Source organism: Verruconis gallopava (genome assembly GCF_000836295.1).
Source record: "Verruconis gallopava strain CBS 43764 unplaced genomic scaffold supercont1.91, whole genome shotgun sequence".
Lineage (NCBI taxonomy): Eukaryota > Fungi > Ascomycota > Dothideomycetes > Venturiales > Sympoventuriaceae > Verruconis > Verruconis gallopava.
In genome coordinates this window covers 18,283-37,544 of record NW_015622227.1, presented here as the reverse complement: position 1 = coordinate 37,544, position 19,262 = coordinate 18,283, and the positions used below count along the sequence as shown (strand labels likewise).

Sequence of the window (19,262 nt, the reverse complement as noted above, 5' to 3'; positions counted from 1 at the left end):
AACCCTAACCCTAACCCTAACCCTAACCCTAACCCTAACCCTAACCCTAACCCTAACCCTAACCCTAACCCTAACCCTAACCCTAACCCTAACCGTGGAAGATGAGCCAAAACATACTCTGCTAATCTATCGCAATCGATTTTTCTCACACCTGGCGCAAGTACGATTGCTGCGCACCCTGCTCTTCCATCAGAATGTGGAACCAGAACCCCATATACGTTCGCCTCTTGTATTTGATCAAAACCTCCAAGTACTTCACCAACTTGATTTGTTGAAACATTTTCACTACGCCAGCGAAATGTGTCGCCAAGACGGTCAACAAAGAAAAGACGACCTTCAGCATCTTGCCGCATAAGATCACCAGTGCGAAACCATATATCCCCTTTCGTGAAGACGTCTCTCAACTTACGCTTGCTTCCTGCAGCTTTATCTTTATAGTACTTTGAGAATACGAGAGCCTCCGAGTCGGGATCAATTTTGTGAATGCACTCGCCAGGCTCTCCCGGCTTACATTCTATGGCAAAGCCATTCGTGCCCCTCAAAATGTCTTCGCTATCAACATCAATGAGGACTCTCTTCTCTCTAGCCCCATTCCAAAAGTGCCATAGTGGGCCGCGAACACTGACTGCTGTTGCCCCAAAGGAACCGCGATTCTTGTTCCATGTTGTTCCATATCCATCAGTTGCTCCATATATTTCATTGATAGTTTCAATGCCAAATCTTTGTCGAAAAGGCTCCCATACATCTGGCCGAATACCATTGCCCCATGCCATATGGACGTTGTGCTGCTTGTCCAATAAAGATGGTGGTGCATTCAGTAAATATCGTGCCAGCTCTCCGACATACTGAATGATTTGAGCTTGGGAAGAGCGAACTTCTGGCCAGAATGTTTTGTGTGAGAACTTACGTCCAAGTACAATAGTTGCGCCAGCATAAACACAGGGGATTATACAGAGGCTATGCCCAGATACATGGTAAATAGGCAAACAGGTGTACATTCTTACACCAGGTTTGAGGCTCAAGTGTTTGCTAATCTTTTCAGCTGCTAGCAGCTCTTTTCCATAGCTCTGCTTAACGCCTTTTGGCAGCCCTGTTGTTCCAGAGGTGTAAATCAATCGAAGTGTTGCGCTTGGGTTGATGCCTTTTCTTCTAGTGAGTGGAATCGGTTTCGTGTTGGAAAGGTTGGAGATGAGTAATTCATTAAAGAAGACCGTTTGTACTCCTGCTTCCCGCATCTCTCCATCATACGGCTCGACAAGTGATCTAACTTCACTATCGGCCAAAAGATATCGGGCCTCGCAAAGCTTGACCGAATGAACCAGGGGATTAGCGGTTAGATTGTTATTGATATATGCAGCGCTGGCCCCAATTGCACTGATTGCAATGAGTATCATAATATACTCTGGGCTGTTTGGTCCGTCCAGGGCAATCAATTCACCCCGTTGAATTTGGAGATCGTTCATTAGCCAGTTCCCGACTCGCTGAACGCAATTGTAGAATTCCTCATATGTCCATGTCTTTCGGTCGAAAATGAGACAGATGTTCCCAGAATTCTTCCCCGTTGCGTGCTCCTCAAAATAATCATACACAAGACCTTTTCCCAGACTAAACTTTTCTGACACAAACCGAGCAGATCTTTTTTCCTCAAGTTTGACTGATCCATTTGCTAGATCATTGCGAATCAGAAATTTAGCGTCAAGATACGCTGCTGTAGCCAAGCTGCCTATTGCAGCTAGAATGAATTTCGAGGTTTGATCTAAGTCTCAAGTCACTTCCATATTTTTCTACCTTTATAATTAAGTCATTTATCTACCTTTCATATTTTCAAGATGCTTAAAATAGTGATATCAGGATAATATAAGTATAGTAAAGTTTTTCAGAAGTTAGATTTATATCGAGAATTGTCATATTTAACCGAGATAATGCTTATAAGCGAAGTGCGGGGTATGTTTTCCGGTCATAGTACAATCGCGCCAGTTTAATATAATTTGGGATATTTTTCTAGATCTTCCATGATTGTGTTACTTGAAGTTCCAATATTGTTATCTACTTCTGGCAAAACAATAAAAATCGGGGTTTTGGTAAGAGACCTTTTATCAGAGCCGGGTAAGACCAGGTGTAGTGCCAGGGCGACTTCGAGCCTGGCCCTGGTGTGAGGTCTCTTACAGCTTTGGCTTTCTTAACTAAATTATCTTTAACTTGTAAGGAATAAGCATTGATATAACTTAGCAAACTATTATTTATATAGTCTTTAGAGAAAAACTTCTATAAGTCTTTATGAACTGTAGACTGAGCTAGTGATATAGGATATCCTGTGTAAGGTGGATGAGTGGCAGCATTAGATTAAGCGGGAATGTGTGGGCCAAATAAGAGACGATACTGGCTTATAAAAAGGTCAGCCTGAAACCCTCTATATCAACCAGGAGAAAATTAATATCTATTACAGAATCTTACATCATAGTTTTTTAGATTTGGAACCGCGGCATTGAAAACCAAAGTTTGAAAAATTAGCGTCAAATAAACTTTTTAAGAACCATAATTTAATAATGTATATTGCAACTATCACTGTATATCTTAAGCTATATAAATTAATTGACTTTTGATATAGGGAGTGGGGTTGGTTCTGCACGTTTTCAGCAGAACAAGTCGACTGCCCTGATTATACTTAACAACTTAAATTTGTATAATAATAACTAGGTAAGTATTACGAGACCCAATTTAAGAAATTTTAGATTTGGTTAATGTTCCAATCGTATACAGCTAATCTTCCAGCTGATTTTTTTAGCCTGGAACATGATGAAGTAGCCGACCATAGAAAATTCAAATTTGATTATTTTTAAGTATATATACTACATTCAGTTATAACTAGGCCTGTATAAATCCTTGAAAGATAGAAGAAAGTATGGAGAAAAGACTGGTCGAAAATCCTGCTCATATTAAGAGCTACTATCTTGCAATAGTAGCAATTGTGTTTATCTGTGTTTCCTGGCCTGCAGTACTACTGCGTCTCTATGTGCGGCATTTCCTTGTTAAGTCTCTTGGAAAAGATGATTTAACAGCATTGATTGGCCAGGTATGACCATATCATATTCATATACTGCTCGTTTGTTAATCAATTCCTAGATCTGTTTTACAGGCTTTTGCGTGGTAGCTATTGTGGGTAATCAATTGCGCGCTCCACAAGAGCAAGAAAATATTGATAACACAAAAAAAATTATCAGAGTAAGGATTTAGGACTACATGATAAGAACATCTGCTTACTTAGAGTTAGGTAGGAATGTCATCTGGGTTGTTATACTGCTGGGCAAACATCTTTATTAAGGTCTCCCTTGGCCTATCATTTTTACGCGTCCTTTCAACAATCTCCCAGAGAGGGGTAGCCTGGGGACTTATTTCTGCTTCTATTATAGCGAATATCACTCTTTTCTTCTTTTTGCTATTCTCCTGCGGCAACCCAGCACAATTTGCGGACAAGGTAATCAAGGGAAAATGCGAGATTGATACAATACAATTTAAAGCATTAATGTACTTCAACTCTAGCATCAATATTTTGGTAGATATTGGGTTACTCGCGCTAGCAGTATCTACAATTATGAGATCTAGAATGGGGAAGAAGGCTAAAACATCTGTAATTTTGATATTCACAATTGCTTGCTCGTAAGTCATTCACTTCTAAGATCTACAAATATTAATAATGAACAGTGGCACTATTTGCTCAATTATTCGGCTTTATTTTTTGACTACATTTTTCAGCCAACATCTAGGTAAGTTCTTACGGTAGAGGTTGTTTAGAAATCAATTTAACCCAAGATAAGAAAATGATTCAATTGGGGGAATACTTTCTATCATAGAAGGAGGGGTATTTATCATCGCTGGATGCTTAGCTACTATGCGTATACTGCTACATATCAACTTATTTTCAACATTATCAAGATATTTATCAAGTAATAGCAGATCATTGGTTGCAGAACACCCCGAAAATGTTGGCAATAAAAAGCAAAGCTGTGAGGGCCAATGAAATGAGCTACAAGATAGTAGATAGAATATGCTCTAGCCCAAACTTCTCCATTAAAAGAGCCTAATAGAAAACAGTGTCAGAGATCTTAATATTTGTCAAAGACGCTCTTCCATATAGTACCTTTTGCCTCGAAGCATTCATCAATTTCAAGCCCCCAATACTTGCTCGGCAGCCTCTTCAGATGTAATGACCGGAATAATCTCGAATTCGACTAAATCAGACCAATTGGAAATCCACTCCTGTAGTTTCTTTTGATCAATAGTCTCCATTACTTGATAGCAAGTTTTCAAATCACTAGTCGTCCAGCTCGATATGTATGTTAATCCCGTGGGTGCAAGACGCCCTTTCTCACGAAAGCGAGCATAGATTGGATAAGGGTTTCCGTCCCGAAAATGTTCGATTATCATAAACAACATGTTGAAACGAGAAGCTACTGAAGAGCGATCGCAGGCAAGATACCTAATCAATTGGGTAAGATAATTTGAGTTGGATCCTTATCGATAAGCTGCATGCGCTTAGGCCAGGGTCAAGACAATGTTTTTTTTTTTTTTTTTTTTTCCTTTAAGAATTCTCAACAATCAAACCGAAAAGAGCTACGCGATCAGAACACTTTCAAGTCTTGCAACAAGCATTCAATCGCGGAATACTGACATGAGCAAGCGCAAATATGAAGATGCGACTGCTGGAGTCGAGATTCCTCCTGATCTGCCGGTATTGAAGAAGGCAAAAGTCAAAGATGTCAACAAAGTCAAGAAGAGCAAGGAAGAACGCCGTGCTCTAAAGAAACAGCAAGAGACAGGGCAGGCCTCGAACAGCGAACAAAATAAAGATAACGATAATATGCAAGAGGAAAGGGCACAGAAAAAGAGAAAGAGAAGGGCAGATAAGTCGTCAAAGACTAGGGCAAAGAAAGATGTTGCGAAGTCGACGTCGGAGGTTACAGAAGCTGAGGAAGTGCTGAACAAAGCAGCCAAAAAGGCTGCAAAGAAAGTTGCAAAGGCAAAAAAAAATTCAAGCCTCAGATTGGACGATTCAACAGAATCTGCAACACCTGTTGACAGTGTGTCGGCCGTGAGTTCGATAGCGTTGTCGAAAGACGCCTCATCTGCGACTAGCCCCGAGCCTGTTACACCTCAAGAGATTGTCCGAACAGATGAGGCAGTACCTTCTCATAGCAGTTCCTTCTTCAAAAAGAACCAAGTCACTATTGATGAGCATCCGTCCATCAAGTCTGCACCACTCTCGCCAATCACTGAATTCTCTCAGCTGCCGTTCACAGACGATTCTGAACGCGCACCCTTCGCTAATTTTAAAGCACCTACACCCATTCAGGCTGCATCATGGCCGTATCTACTTGCTGGTCGCGACGTCATTGGGGTCGCAGAGACTGGATCTGGCAAAACGTGGGCATTTGGCGTCCCATGCGTACGATACATTGTAGCCCTGCCCAATGACATGAGGATCGGGGTTAAAGCAGTTATCGTTTCTCCAACGCGTGAGCTGGCACTACAGATCCAGGAGCAGATTTCAGTGCTCGCGGGGCCAGCTAATTTGCGTTCAGTCTGTGTGTACGGTGGAGTAGATAAAGCAGAGCAGCGAGCCGCTCTGAAGAAAGCCAACATTGTTGTGGCGACACCAGGACGTCTCAATGATTTGATCGAAGAGGGTTCTGCAGACCTGAGTGGAGCCCAGTATGTTGTGCTTGACGAAGCTGACCGCATGCTAGACAAGGGCTTCGAGGACGCTGTTCGTCAAATCATATCATCCACCTCCATTAAACGACAAACTCTCATGTTTACAGCCACGTGGCCCCCTTCAGTTCGTGATCTTGCTTCTACCTTCATGAAAACGCCAGTCAAGATCATCATCGGTGATAATCCTACCGGCGAGCTCAGGGCAAACAACCGCATTAAGCAGCTTGTCGAAGTCATTGCACCAGAAGCAAAAAACGGTCGCCTTATTCAACTTCTACAACAACATCTGAGTGGCTCCAAAAAGAATGATCGTATCCTGGTGTTTTGTCTTTACAAAAAAGAAGCTCAACGTGTGCACCAGTTTCTACAGAACAAAGGCTTCAAGGTAGCTGGAATTCATGGTGACATGAGCCAGACACAGCGTATTCAAAGCCTGGAGGAATTCAAGAAAGGACGCTCTAATCTTCTTGTCGCTACTGATGTCGCCGCCAGAGGTTTAGATATTCCTGCTGTCAAAGTAGTCATTAACGTCACATTTCCCCTTACTGCTGAAGACTATGTTCATCGTATTGGGCGTACTGGTAGAGCAGGTCAAGCCGGCCTTGCAATCACATTGTTCACAGAACATGATAAGGCGAATTCTGGAGCGTATGTTGCATTGAGATTCTGATACAAAGTTTTTACTTACCAGAGATGTAGTCTTATCAATATCCTCCGAGCTGCTAACCAAGCGGTACCAGATGCTCTGCTGAAGTTTGGTACTACTGTGAAGAAGAAGGAGCACGCAGTGTATGGAGCCTTTTATCGAGATGTTGACATGACGAAGAAAGCCACCAAAATCACGTTTGATTAAACGCGGGTAAGTTAATTATGTGTGATCTACATTATTTTCTCCTTGTTTCCTTGATTAACTGTCTCGGCTAGTTGACAACCATAAGATAAGAACGGTCTACACTTGAGCTACCAAATTTTAGAACCATGATATACCTTTCTTCTGTGAAATACGCTGAGTCTCTCCTAAATATGACAACGTGCAATATTCGTTTCATTTTGCTCGTTCGCGACAGCATATTATAGATGTTAAGACCTCTCTTGAAGTTTTCAGCTGGATATATCTCCACGAAGCAACTACAAGCCACTTCAAGCCACTTTTCAATTGCATTTTGCGACGCCTACGATGTATTGTACATGTGAAAATTCTTCTTCTGTATATATTTTTCTTCCTATAAAATATTTTGTGATCTCGAGGCAAATATGCCGGTCCGATTATCTGCATCTAAAACTTTCTGTTGAGATAGACGGGTGATGCCGAATGACCTAAACTCGAAGAACCTGGAAAGCAACCTAGCGGCTGTAGATTCCGCATAGACTTTCTAAGGCCAGCATGCTTGATTATAGCTTTGTGATTGGGCACACAACCGGTTTTCAAAACCAAAAGCGGCAACTCCTAAGATTCGCGTTGTCGATTGCATGGTCTACGGTCTCACAAAATTCTTGTCCCTCAAGATCCACGAGTAGCATCCTACATAGTAAACATGCCCTGATTTAGACCCAAGACCCAGTTCCAATTTTGGAAGGTGTTTTTGTACAAGTAGCAAAGAAACTGATAACGCAAACCCTTTCGCATCCACTAAATATCTGAGGAAGGTAACCGAGATTCTTCTTGAAAATGCGCCAGCTGGCAGTCTGCTCTCTCCCTAGGTTAACTAGCACTTTGATGCTAATATCTTCCTAACATTGACAAGATGAACCTGGCATACAAAGCTTTCATAGTATTATACCTTTTGTCTTCGTCTACTGCAACACCTGTAGCAGCGCCGATACCTGAGCCATCGCCAGCAAGTACTTTGTTTGCCTATGAACTCAAGATTTTGCTAACGAGAACATATTTCCAGCCAGGAATCCCGTCTTCTTCGACAGCCAAAACACAGCTTGGGTCTCTCGTTGTAGCCGTTCCAGGTTCCATGGATGGGTACAGTAGAGACGAGTTTAAGCACTGGATTACTATATCTGGCAATTGTGACACGCGCGAGACCGTCCTCAAACGCGATGGATCGGATGTTGTTCAGAGTTCATCATGCGCCGCAACATCCGGAACGTGGATGAGTCCGTATGATGGAGCAACTTGGACAGCCGCTAGCGACGTAGATATCGATCATATGGTTCCTCTAGCTAATGCTTGGGTAGTTCGTTCACCCAATATTTCATCATTTGTTCGAGGCTGACATATATTCAACTCAGTCGGGAGCGTCCTCATGGACAGCAGCACTCCGACAGAATTTTGCTAACGATCTGAATGCCCCTCAATTATGGGCAGTGACGGACAACATCAACTCACAAAAGGGTGACAAAAGTCCTGATCAGTGGAAACCACCTCTAACAAGCTTCTACTGCATATATGCAAGCTCTTGGGTTGCCGTCAAGTATAAATACGGCTTAACGATTACGTCTGCGGAAAAATCGGCCCTTCTGAGTATGCTGAGCTCTTGTTAAAGCAGTTCATAAACCTTTGTAAGAGAGATCATGCTGGGTTTAGAGACAAAGTCAATATGCGCCAAGAACTGTTCCGTGAACATTGTGCCACGTGATAATCGGTCATTAATTAAGCGTTCGATGAGGAGCTCAATGGAACTTTTCTGCCACAAGAAACAAGTCCAATTTAATTATCGTTCTTGTTTGCCGAGATACTACTGAAAACTGACACAATAGCGTAGAACCTATAGGCTAAGAAGATGGGCCCGTAACCGAGAATGGCAAATCCCATCCGGCAAAGTGCATACTGAGCTTCACGAGGGCTCTGTTCTGAGTGCAAGTTCATTACAGTAATTACAGAAGGGTCATCGGCACGAGTGTGTAAGTAGGGCATACGCGAGAGTTTTCGACACGGTTGATCGAAAGCAAACCGAGCAAGATCGGCCTTGCTGAACAGTAAACAATTGTAGCCGTGGAAGCGATTCACGTGCTTCCTTCTACCTTCCATGCCCCATCACAACTAGGAAGCTGTGTTATCATCAAACCAAAGAGATACGGGCTGCCACATACTCGGCTCTTCTCGGCTCTGGTGGCCTTGAAAACTAGGCAGAAGAAGGGCATGGACGATGGTCTGACGAGCTTATGCTGAATCGATCATTTCCCTTGTTAAGTCCCCGAACAGCCCGCGCCCCACCTAATAACTATGCGCCGAGGGGAGTTCCAGGGACTACCGCGAAGCGACTGTTTACCGAGCATTATGTGATTCATTGGGGAGAATATAGAGCAATGGACTCTGATGTAGCAATGCTCTGCTAAGCTCTTCTCACTTTCTTATGCTATTCACAAAAGCAAGAATGCCACGACATTCGCCATTCGGTAGTCCCCTGCCTTGGGCAGAACCTAGCTGGGTACGCGTGAACTTGCAGCACATGTTTCTTCGCAGGTCTGACTTTCTCTTAGTATACAGGCCGTCCATCACCGTACTACAACGAGAGCCACGTCAAGCTTCGAAATTACGTCAGAAAATGGACAGAAGACGTAAGCACATGACATCGTATTTTCGAGAAGTCGTTTTAACAAATTTCAGAACTTCGTTGGCCACAGCGAGGAATGGGAGAAGGCTGGGAAAATCCCGGATGAGGTCTACCACAAATGTGCTCGTGACGGCCTCCTTGTACCAATTGCAGGTGGGAAGGCCATTCCAAAAGAGTGGGAGAAGTACGGTATCATTGCTGGAATCAAGGCTGAGGAATGGAATGGATTTCATGATCTGATCCTATGGGATGAACTCATGCGTGGTGGGGCCATTGCCAGCATCTTCATAGGTCTTGTTGTTGGCGCTCCACCCATACGACATTATGGTTCTCAGTGGCTTAAAGACAAGTAAGAGATCCGGTCCTCTTCTCGTACCACAAGGCTGACAAGTATCACCAAGGATCTTGCCCGAAATCCTCAGCGGTGAGAAACGCATTTGTTTGGCAGTGACGGAGCCGGATGCTGGCTCTGATGTGCGCAACCTTGTAACGACTGCACAGAAGACAAAGGATGGCAAGCACTATATTGTTAATGGAGAGAAGAAGATGAGTATACTCGCCACGTCTGAAACATCAATATACTGACAAATCCTACTGGATTACAAACGGTATGTACAGTGACTATTTTATGACGGCTGTGCGTACGGGAGGCGAAGGTGCTGCAGGCATCTCCATGCTTCTAATTCCACGATCCGAAGGCCTAAGGACTCGCAAGATCGAAATTGGTGGAGGCTCTTTGGGTGCGACCACCTTCGTAACATTCGAAGACGTCAAAGTGCCCGTCGAATATCTCATCGGGGAGGAGGGCAAAGGCTTTCAGTACACAATGACCAATTTCAATCATGAGAGATTATGGATTGCCTTCCAAGCTCTACGCGGCTGCCGTATCGCTATTCACGATGCAATGGTCTGGGCGCAAAAGCGTGAGGCTTTTGGCAAGAAGTTGATTGAACAGCCCGTTGTTCGCTACAAATTCGGCAACATGGGTAGACAGGTCGAGGCATTGCAAGCATGGACGGAACAAGTCGTGTACGAGCTTGAGAACTTGAGCGACAAGGATGGCTCAAAATACCTCGGAGGTGTGACCGCCTTGCTAAAAGTAGAGAGTGGCATCGTTGCTCAGTATGTTGCAAACGAATGTGTGAAGATCATGGGGTGAGTGCGCCCAGCTTTGTTCTGAAGTTGAAATTGCTAACCAGTCTTAGTGGCCTTGGTCTTACGAAGACTGGTCAAGGAGCGCGTATTGAAGGCTTCTCACGCAGCGTAAAGGGCTTCATCGTGCCTGGTAAGATCACATCGTACATCTTGCTCGAACTGAACTAACTCCTCCCAGGCGGGTCCGAGGATGTCCTTATCGATCTTGGCGTCCGAGAAGCTCTCAAACTCAGCTATTTAGCGAGCAAATCCGCGAAGTTGTGAAACGTCTTCTGCTCTCCAAGACTCCGGTCATCCTGTCTACGTTAAAAGAATGGAGCATATTTTGAAACTTTCCACTGTCTTTGGGGATCGTTGTATTTGTATAAACTAAGAAAACGTGCTGTCAGAGTCGATCTTAACGTCCCTACCGAAAGACGTAAACTGGCTTTCAAGCCCTCAGTTTGCCTTTCATAGCGGAAGTTCCCAATTGAAAGCTGGAAAACAATTCTGAAATGCCCTTTTTCGACATTGGATAATTTGATTTGTGGACCCGCATGCGCTTTTGTATTGTGGCTAATCGCACCAGATGGCCTTGCATAGTCGTGGGTTGCAAATTGCCATAGATGAGCTCTGAGCACTGGTTGGTGAGGTCGGAGAAACGTTAGATACGGCTATTAGCACTGTGCAGAAGAGTCACAGGGAAACTCGGCGAATCAAACAAGCTGAAAACAGATTGTTGCGTATTATAGGGGTCATTTTTGTGCTGCTTATCGTCTACCGTCGCCGGCCAGCGTTTACCCGTTGTCGTAGGACAGATCTCCCGTAGTCTTCAAGCTCGAAGATGGTAGGTCCGGCGAGTGCGTCCAGGAGCTCTGTTGGCCCGGAATGCAGCAAGAAAGGACGCAGAAAGGTTCGGATAGCTATGGTTGCCAATGCATCTACGTATCTACGGACAGACGTGCTGCGAACACAAGCCAGCTCAGGCTGGACGGCTCAGCTCTTCGGCGGCAACGCGAGACTGTGGCGCTTTGCTTGGCGTGCCCGCGGTATCACACTGCGACAAACCGGCCACAGATCACGCCGAACAACCAACCGACCGGCCAACGCGATGCAGCAGCCCGTCTCCTGAACCTGCGCGTCTGGACTTCTCACGTGTGGTTGATCAAGAAGAGACAGACGGGCCTAAACTTCATATGAGCCTCTCTTGAGGACGTCTTTTCCTCCCTTGAATGCTCGTTTGATTCGCCCTTCGAGAGCAGCACATCCGGCGATAGCTTCTTGTTGACCCACCCAATCCTCCCTCTCCATTGATGCATAGCACGCACTGCATCGATAGAGTCTAGTGAGCAGACAGACGTCTTCTCTCGCCATGCCCTGGGCCGTAACTTGAAATTACGGTCATGGAGTCTGAATCTGCTGTTGACACTCAATCAACCCCCTCGACTCGGCCTGCCTCGCCTGCGACTGTCCTGACGCCGACGCCGACACCTACGTCTTTAACGCCGGATCAAGCTCCAAAGCGAGCGACGAACGAGGCGGTAGCCACTGTGAGCCGCGTACACTCACTGCCTTCCAAATTAGTCGGAAGTCCCAATGCCTTCCTAACTGCTGGCGGAGGTGCCGCAGCACCTGATGCTGTCGAAACCCTATTCGTGCACCCAGAGGCAAAGGTTGTCTCCTTCAACATATTGGGCTCCTCCGTCACACGGACTGGAACTAATGCCGACGGAGGGAGGCTAGCCGATAGAAAGGATCCAGGCACGCTCGCATGGGTGTCGCCATCCGAGAGAACGCTAGCCGCAGGACAGTTGAGGATATACCGCGTACCAAGCTCCGGTGTGTCTTTCCTTAGCTCTGGTCCTTTGCTTCATCCTATCTTGAAGAGATCGCAATGCTGGCTTGTGGACGAGCAGTCAAAATTCGTACTTCGTGTTCGAGAAGGGCAGTTCTACCGCATCGAGCTTCCCTTCGCCTCAGAGATGGACAAGGTCTTTATAGAGGAATTCAAGAGAGTTTTAAGCACCGTGCTTCAGTATGAGAAGACCCCCTCTCCCTTCCGACGAGGCTACGTTCCAGAGCCATCCGAGCCTCCAAAAACGCCCAGCAGAAAGTCAAGCAAGCCACGCGAAAAGGCAAAAAAATGGCGACTGAACAAAGTGTGGGAACCTGAAGATCCGGAACATAGGGCGCAGTGGTCACCTAGAAATAAGGAAGATGATGGGAACACTTCATGGCAACGACATTCGCAACCACGAGCAACAACGCGATCCGATGAGAGCACAAGCAGCAGCCAGGAGACGACAGAAGATGAAGGTAGTGTGACAGACGAGAGCGTCGTTGACGATATCACTGAAAAGCGAGCTATCGGCAAGGTTTCATCAGCAGTAGCAAAGCTCAATGCCTCACCAGACACTTATTGTCCATCCGCATTGCCTTTGTCGCTATCTGTAGATGGCGTATCCTCCGTCAAGGCCCCTGCTGGGTTTCCCCCTGACACTGGAACTGTAGTGTCCATGAGATCCATGCTGCGGTCAACAAGCCAAACATCTGATAACGGAAGCATAGCAAGCAGCCACGACTCGTTCTACAGCGCAGATGAGCCAACCACCGCCTCCGCGTCTGGAGAGGCCAATGACGAATCTAATAATCTGATGGATACTGGCCATATGTCTGTAGTTAAGGCCAGCCGTAACAATCACTCGAGGCAGATCTCCGAGATTACAGTAACACCAGGAACACCGGCACAGTTAACGCCGGCCGCAGTGCTAAATGAAGACACACGAGAGAATTCTAATCCATCCACACCTACGCTAATCAGTGACTCTGATGAGGATCACGAGCTCCCATTTACTGATGCTGTCACACCTCCAGACACTATCCGCCTAGTGAGAATACCTGATCAAAGTTCGGACTCCGCAAGTAATGAACAAGCACTTCGAACTAATCGACAACTGTTTACCTCACAAGCTCCCAGCCGCAGACGTGCAATCTCTGTTGCACTGGTCCAAAAGGTATACTCTCTTCTTGTGGGCCCTCCGTCGCATCTTGTCTCGCTGATGCTTGACATTGCTGCCCGCATAATGCGCAATATGCAGGGTGCCCGAGATCTAAAGCGCCGTATACCGGGTGCCTGGAACAGCAGTCACACTGAAGAGGAAGACGAGTGGGATGAAGACGATTTCGGAATTCCGCTCGACAATCTAAGACGAGAATCTAACACTGGCGACCCATTACCAGGATTGAGACGGACACTGTCACGGCCGAATTCTGAAGCGAGCAGCGATTATGATGCACTCATCGAAGGGCCGATGGAGGCTAGCGGAAAACTGGGAATGCGCACACCTGACTGATCATTCAAAACGAGGATAGAAACAAATAAATATGACGATAAATGAGCGTAACGGCGGTTGATGTAACATTATGTAAGGCCTTTGCTTCTGGATGTACAATTGGATAGCTTTTTGGAAGGGCATTTTGAAGCGCAGTGCCATGATTGCGCACTGAGATGCCGATTCAACGAATTAATAAACGTCTTGAATATTTCCACGATGAGATGGACACAATGTCTCTCGAGTCTTCTCTCTGCTGTTTCACCCAAAACATTCCATTTCGCCCCTCCTCAATGCTGTTGAAATCGATATAGCCTTTTGTAACTGGCTCTCAATCTCTGAGCATTATCCCGTGCCTCTTCCATGATTGTTTACTTACATGGATGCATTTGTACTTTTCCAGATAATCACTCTAATTGCTCAAAACCGTATCCTCTTATTTGAAGCTCTCAAATGTATTCAAGTAGTGTTTGGAGTAACTAAGAACAGAGTCTGATTGAAATTGAGCTAATCAAATGGTCAACTGTTCTTTGAACAGTAGTTGTTTGAACAGAATGCAGCACCGACCTGTTGCTGCACCAAGTTCAATTCCACGTCACACTATCAGACCGATTCTTAAGGAAAAAGAGAGTAAGCTTGGATCTATAAGCGACGCGGTTCATCATCAGAGTTCTGAACAAGAATAAAGACGTATCTAATAAAAGGAACAAATAAAAATCCAAGAGACCAAAACATGCTGAGTACAAAAGGCTGATCTTAGAGGCAGTGTGGAAGAGCGCTGCGAACGTCGTTATTCTCTTAGCTGACCTAGGATCCTCAATCTCCATAAAAAGGCACTAATACCAAAACAAGTGTCATGGCTAGATCAGGGATAGATTTAAGCAGGTTGTTGTCTCGTTCAGTTGCGCAACCATACACTGAAATTAAGATCATTGCAACGAGCTCTGCCTTTCTATACTTCTTTCTGGGTAGATTCAGTACTTAAAAGTGCTGATAATCGTGGTACCCAAATGATCCCTATCCAGCCTCATGGAACTTCTACAGCTTTCGTGGGACTCTGAGGCTTTGTTCTCAGCAACTAAAACATGGCTGAGTTTCCCCACACTCTGGTCACAAATATTCTTATATTCGTATGACTTTAGCCATTTCTGATGTTCAACGAATTAGATGTCTTTGGAAAGTGATGTTGCCCAGCTCTGCCTGCTGCAACAAGTGTTGGATGATGTCATGTCTAATACAGCGAGCTCTGGCCAATGGCTTTGATTCTTAAGTTCAAAGTCGTATCGACCGTAGTCCAAACAGCAACTTTGTACAATATGGTTTAGCTTTAAGCGAAGGCGTTAAAGATTGCTCGACCACGTTTTATGATTTGACCATTTGGCGGGAGAAACTTGCTCAAATTATTTATCTGCTAGCTTTTGGAGGAGGAATGATGCAAAATTCTAGTCTTCGCCGTACAAAATGACCTTAGTTCGCGCTCTTCTCGAGCTTCGCCCATGGGTCTTCAATGAAACTCGGTAAGAACCAGGCGATATCACCATTTTCATTCTTAACACCTTTGCGATACGCTTCCAGTTCTTTCCAAGTCAGCTTATTGAATATGTCCATAGGAACCCCAGTTGGAAAGGCGTTCTTGGGCTGCTCAGACGTGGGTGAAGTTGAAGATGCATCTGTAGGAAGCTGTGTGATTTGAGCAGGATTGTGTGTCAATATCTGAGTATTCTGGAATCCGCTGTTTGCGAGCGGCGTTGTAACGTGCGCTGTTGTTGATGTTACGGGTTGATCCACGTGCGATGTTTTACGCTTCTTTACTTCCGGTCGTGAACCAAAACTCGTAAAGCCCATGACGTCTCCCATTCTGGCATCGGAAACTTCCTGATCAGCTATATCCATATTATTCGGCAATATGATCTTCATTCATCGAGGCTCGTGGTATTGAAGCTGACGATTGAAAGAAGAGGACGTTCGAAGAGATTATCTGTGCACATGTTGGAGGGTTTGTTTCCTGGTCAGGCGACAAGGCCCACAGCCTTGCGTATGGTCCTGCCTCATATTATGATGTCGAAAATGTGGGACAAATTATCAAAGTACAGCTTATCAATGACTTTTCGCACAGCGTTGTACAATAAATGTAAGAGTCACGTAGCTCATTCTTGGAAATTTTGAATCGTGGTATTGTTATGATCTATATGTCTTCTAACCCATGCAGTAAATTAACAAATTTAGATGACCGACAATATTGACAGAAGAAATTCAATCAGCATAAAACCCTCACATCATAGTCCGAGAAATAATCAGGAGGAGCATTGCATCGTAGCGCCGGCCAGGTTGACAGGTATTGCCGAGCTCGTGCCGTCAAGATCGGCGTACGTGTGCTCGGCCGTTAAGGTTCCGATGACTTGACCACTGATATTGGTTATGACGCAGTTGACAGTTCCTGGGAATTGAACGAGTTGAACGCTAGATGCGAGAACTTGCACCGGCACGCCAACGGGTGTCCCTGTGAGGGCATTGTAGAGATTGATGATCGTTCCGTCAAGTGGAGCTACGACAGGAGCATGCGCGCCCGTCTGGTCGTTGCTGAATGAGACCGTAGCCGTCTGTGTAGAAGCTGGGGCATTTTGTGAAGTTGGAAGGGATGAGACAGTAGCCGTGAAGATGGCCAGAATAGAAGCGAATGTTGGCTTCATAATGAAATGACTAAAGTTGACGAATTTTCGGCGTTTGCGATGTTTGTTTCCTTAGATTTCGAGTCTCTTAAGTCTTTGAGAGGTACGTATCTGCAGTTACGATGGCTGAAGTAAAAGTTCTCCGAGACTGCAGGCATACCGACCATTTATACCCCTTGAAAACCTTAGGACGAACCCGTCTCCAAAATCTTAAGAATAGACATCTACACGTTACCGTCCAAGAATAGTATATCGAGCCATGTAAGCTACACGCTACCAGAGAAGCCATTAGCGTCACTAGTCAGATTGGTAAGACCTCAAATGTGGAGGACGTCGATGACCAGGTGATCAACATCCACTATGAACGAACGAACAAATCCGGTTTGGTTCTAGGGTAAAAGAATTGTGTGAGCATGCCAAACTTGGATCGTTCCAGCTGAAGGCGAACCGTCGAAAAATAAAAAGTGCGAGGTCATCCTGTTGTTCGCCCGTCATGTGGTAACGTTCTGTTCACAGCAGATGGTCCGGAAGTGGTTTGGTTCTGAGGTACCAAACCAAATAAAGAGCAAACACGCGGACCAACCCAGTCAGACCCAATAAAAAATGTCTTGTCCAAACTGGCAACAAAGCTGGGTATTTTTCGTATTTCATCAGCAGAGAGCACTCGTTTTGGTTGCGCTCACTTTCTTGGAGGCTGTGCACAAAACTTGCAAGGCCATTGCATGCGATGGAATGGCAAAAGCAGAGCCTCTACCAAGAGAATCCAAGAGCGAAACGTGCCCCGCTCATACGAGTCTGTTCGGCATGCGCGGGCTGGGGCTGAAAATTCATCATTCCTTCTTCGCTCTAAGTTCATTTAGCTCGTAATCGATCCAAACTGGCCTTTGCTACCGTCGTCATCATCAACAGCAACAACAACAACATCATCATCATTATTATCATTATCGTCGCTTATATAGTCTTGTCTATGCTGTCTGGCTATGGAAATTTGCTTTTAAATGGCAAAGTGCTCAGCTGCTGACCAGCATCTGCCTCCAGGTTAAAGAGCTTGTAGATCCAATTCAAGATGATGAAGAAACTATCAGGTTCACCCATGTGCTTCTTACCTGTCACGAAGCGTGCTTCCTTGGGCGGACCGTGTTGCAGCGTCAAATAGTAGTCATCGATAGGGAAGATTTCATCCTCTGTACCGTTGACGAGAAGAAGACGTGCACACTGGGGCTTATCGAGCGTTCCATCCTTAAGCAGCGAGAATTTGTCTGAGGCCTCCTTTTTGAAGGTCTCGACGTCGTTACCGTACCCCCACTTGTAGGCTAATGTGTTTGCGAGACTTGCGGCCGTTAGCAATATACTTAATGCTGCAGAAGTTCGCTAGAACTCACTCAAACGGATACTCGAGATGGTTCACCTCGTTTAGCCATTCAGGGTCGAACATATGATGCATTCCACCCCCTAGATTGACCGCACCAAGAAGTTTCTCGTAGTGCGTGTATGCAACTCTCGTTGTATAGAAGCCACCTGTTGAAAAGCCCCAAGTGCACAGCTTCCGACTATCAATTGTATCCTGCGTGTCGATCCATTCGAACAGCGTAGACCACATTCTGTCCGGACTGTTCGGATCAAGGGGATCGGCAGGCGAGTCACCAGTTCCCGGGATCTCCATGATAATTGTGGCGACGTTGTTTCTTCGCCAGCCTTCTGCCCAAACACATAGTTCCGTCCGATATCCGTCGAGGCCAGTGACAATGATGACGCAGGGCACAGGCTTCCCTTCTGTTGCACCGTCTGGAATCTGAACGAAGACCGGGAGTATGTCTTTATCATTTCCAGCCTTGTGCTTGTGGGGGATCTGCACTTCGTGGACGGGTGAGAATCCCCCAAGTTCGCCTCTCAGTCTAGAGCACATTAGCAAAAAGTCAGTAGCACCAATCGTGCGACAGGAATACTTTAACCCTTTCAACACGACCTCCTTGGATTTATCCCAGCCCTTCCGCTGCTTTGCAGACCTTGGGGCCGGGAACCGGGATATTCTGTACACAGCAGAAGACCTAAAGTAGTACTCGGCAGCCCTCTCCAAGTCGCCTTCGGTCTCCGCCTCGAGGGCCTTCTTCTCGAGTTCTTCCGCCTTAGGAAAGAAGTTGTCCGGGTAAGAATCCCAGTCGTACGGCTCCTTAAGACCTTGCTACCGAAGCAGATCAGCGATGCACCAGAGCACCGTGCAGAATTTCGAGAGGGGTTCGGCTCACCTCTTTCATGCGCTCAAGGATAGGTTCGAAGTCCTTCGCAGCACCGAACATGAACGGGTAGACACCCATGGTAGCAGGAAACTTCCACTTCGTCTCCCACAGCTTCTCCCAGCTCTCGTGGTGCGGCGCCACTTTCTTCATATTCTCCTGGATAAAGAACTTGCCCCCGGGAGCTGCCATGGTGCATAAAACGACGTGTGTGGGACCGACAAGGAACGCAATTGCCGTCTTCGAGAGATCAAGCGATATTCTGGAGCTGCAGACGAGGACAATACGGAGATATCTGGATTGTGTCCATCAACAATTGACTTAACGGTATGGTCCAAGCTACCCTGGAGCTGTTCCCCTCCAGGTCCCACTGCCAAAATCGATGTGGCTATGGCCATATCGGATCTTAGCGGGTTCTAAATATAGCGCGGCTACGCTAGCAGGCCTGGTGAACCCGCCATCGGCATTTTGCAATTTGTCCGACGAGGCCGAATGTTGTGGACATCTTATCTTGCAATCTGTCGTGAAAGGACAGCCGTCAGGCTGTTTAACTGATCAAGAACGCGCAAAGTCTGGGGAGCTTATGGAAGACATCGCAAGCTGCCGCACCGTCTACCAACTTCGCTGGTCCGTTCTGTCTTAGACTTGAAATACTAAATATGGAGGAATACATTG

At 45.8% G+C, this 19,262-nt stretch overlaps 6 protein-coding genes across 7 annotated transcripts; 2 read left to right on the top strand and 4 right to left on the bottom strand.

Moving 5' to 3' along the window:
• Nucleotides 1–145: 145 nt before the first annotated feature.
• PV09_09609 (uncharacterized protein) lies at nucleotides 146–1,463 on the bottom strand (the record flags this gene model as incomplete). The annotated part of the gene is made up of 3 exons (XM_016363701.1): nucleotides 146–285; nucleotides 410–845; nucleotides 1,005–1,463. 3 exons carry the CDS (start codon nucleotides 1,461–1,463, stop codon nucleotides 146–148), a joined length of 1,035 nt encoding a protein of 344 aa, XP_016208487.1.
• A 3,132-nt stretch (nucleotides 1,464–4,595) lies between these two features.
• PV09_09608 (uncharacterized protein) lies at nucleotides 4,596–6,961 on the top strand. The gene is made up of 3 exons (XM_016363700.1): nucleotides 4,596–6,360; nucleotides 6,412–6,571; nucleotides 6,637–6,961. Exons 1-2 carry the CDS (start codon nucleotides 4,670–4,672, stop codon nucleotides 6,563–6,565), a joined length of 1,845 nt encoding a protein of 614 aa, XP_016208486.1. The 5' UTR covers nucleotides 4,596–4,669; the 3' UTR covers nucleotides 6,566–6,571; nucleotides 6,637–6,961.
• A 4,490-nt stretch (nucleotides 6,962–11,451) lies between these two features.
• On the top strand, nucleotides 11,452–13,908 carry PV09_09607 (uncharacterized protein). The gene has a single exon (XM_016363699.1). The coding sequence runs from the start codon at nucleotides 11,756–11,758 to the stop codon at nucleotides 13,703–13,705; it is 1,950 nt and encodes a 649-aa protein (XP_016208485.1). The 5' UTR covers nucleotides 11,452–11,755; the 3' UTR covers nucleotides 13,706–13,908.
• Nucleotides 13,909–15,039: 1,131 nt separating this feature from the next.
• Nucleotides 15,040–15,630, bottom strand: PV09_09606 (uncharacterized protein). Its single transcript, XM_016363698.1, has one exon. It carries the CDS (start codon nucleotides 15,599–15,601, stop codon nucleotides 15,152–15,154), a length of 450 nt encoding a protein of 149 aa, XP_016208484.1. The 5' UTR covers nucleotides 15,602–15,630; the 3' UTR covers nucleotides 15,040–15,151.
• A 209-nt stretch (nucleotides 15,631–15,839) lies between these two features.
• On the bottom strand, nucleotides 15,840–16,834 carry PV09_09605 (uncharacterized protein). The gene has a single exon (XM_016363697.1). It carries the CDS (start codon nucleotides 16,372–16,374, stop codon nucleotides 15,979–15,981), a length of 396 nt encoding a protein of 131 aa, XP_016208483.1. The 5' UTR covers nucleotides 16,375–16,834; the 3' UTR covers nucleotides 15,840–15,978.
• Nucleotides 16,835–17,170: 336 nt separating this feature from the next.
• On the bottom strand, nucleotides 17,171–18,908 carry PV09_09604. Of its 2 annotated transcripts, XM_016363696.1 has the most exons (4): nucleotides 18,600–18,908; nucleotides 18,300–18,535; nucleotides 17,736–18,248; nucleotides 17,171–17,683 (listed from the first exon to the last, which is right to left on the bottom strand). In XM_016363696.1, exons 1-4 carry the CDS (start codon nucleotides 18,777–18,779, stop codon nucleotides 17,332–17,334), a joined length of 1,281 nt encoding a protein of 426 aa, XP_016208482.1. In that variant the 5' UTR covers nucleotides 18,780–18,908; the 3' UTR covers nucleotides 17,171–17,331. The 2 variants fall into 2 exon arrangements, with proteins under 2 accessions (XP_016208482.1, XP_016208481.1); XM_016363695.1 differs by having other exon boundaries at nucleotides 17,736–18,535.
• Between the last annotated feature and the right edge of the window lie 354 nt (nucleotides 18,909–19,262).

What these genes read in the sequence shown, in the direction of transcription:
- PV09_09608 (XM_016363700.1), top strand. Translation starts at nt 4,670, where the DNA reads ATGAGCAAGCGCAAATATGAAGATGCGACTGCTGGAGTCGAGATTCCT. An exon ending in GATAAGGCGAATTCTGGAGC is followed by an intron (nt 6,361 to 6,411) that starts GTATGTTGCATT and finishes CCAGAGATGTAG; the next exon opens with TCTTATCAATATCCTCCGAG.
- PV09_09607 (XM_016363699.1), top strand. Translation starts at nt 11,756, where the DNA reads ATGGAGTCTGAATCTGCTGTTGACACTCAATCAACCCCCTCGACTCGG.
- PV09_09606 (XM_016363698.1), bottom strand. Translation starts at nt 15,601, where the DNA reads ATGAAGATCATATTGCCGAATAATATGGATATAGCTGATCAGGAAGTT.
- PV09_09605 (XM_016363697.1), bottom strand. Translation starts at nt 16,374, where the DNA reads ATGAAGCCAACATTCGCTTCTATTCTGGCCATCTTCACGGCTACTGTC.
- PV09_09604 (XM_016363695.1), bottom strand. Translation starts at nt 18,779, where the DNA reads ATGGCAGCTCCCGGGGGCAAGTTCTTTATCCAGGAGAATATGAAGAAA. An exon ending in TCCTTGAGCGCATGAAAGAG is followed by an intron (nt 18,536 to 18,599) that starts GTGAGCCGAACC and finishes CTGCTTCGGTAG; the next exon opens with CAAGGTCTTAAGGAGCCGTA. An exon ending in CATCTCGAGTATCCGTTTGA is followed by an intron (nt 17,684 to 17,735) that starts GTGAGTTCTAGC and finishes AACGGCCGCAAG; the next exon opens with TCTCGCAAACACATTAGCCT.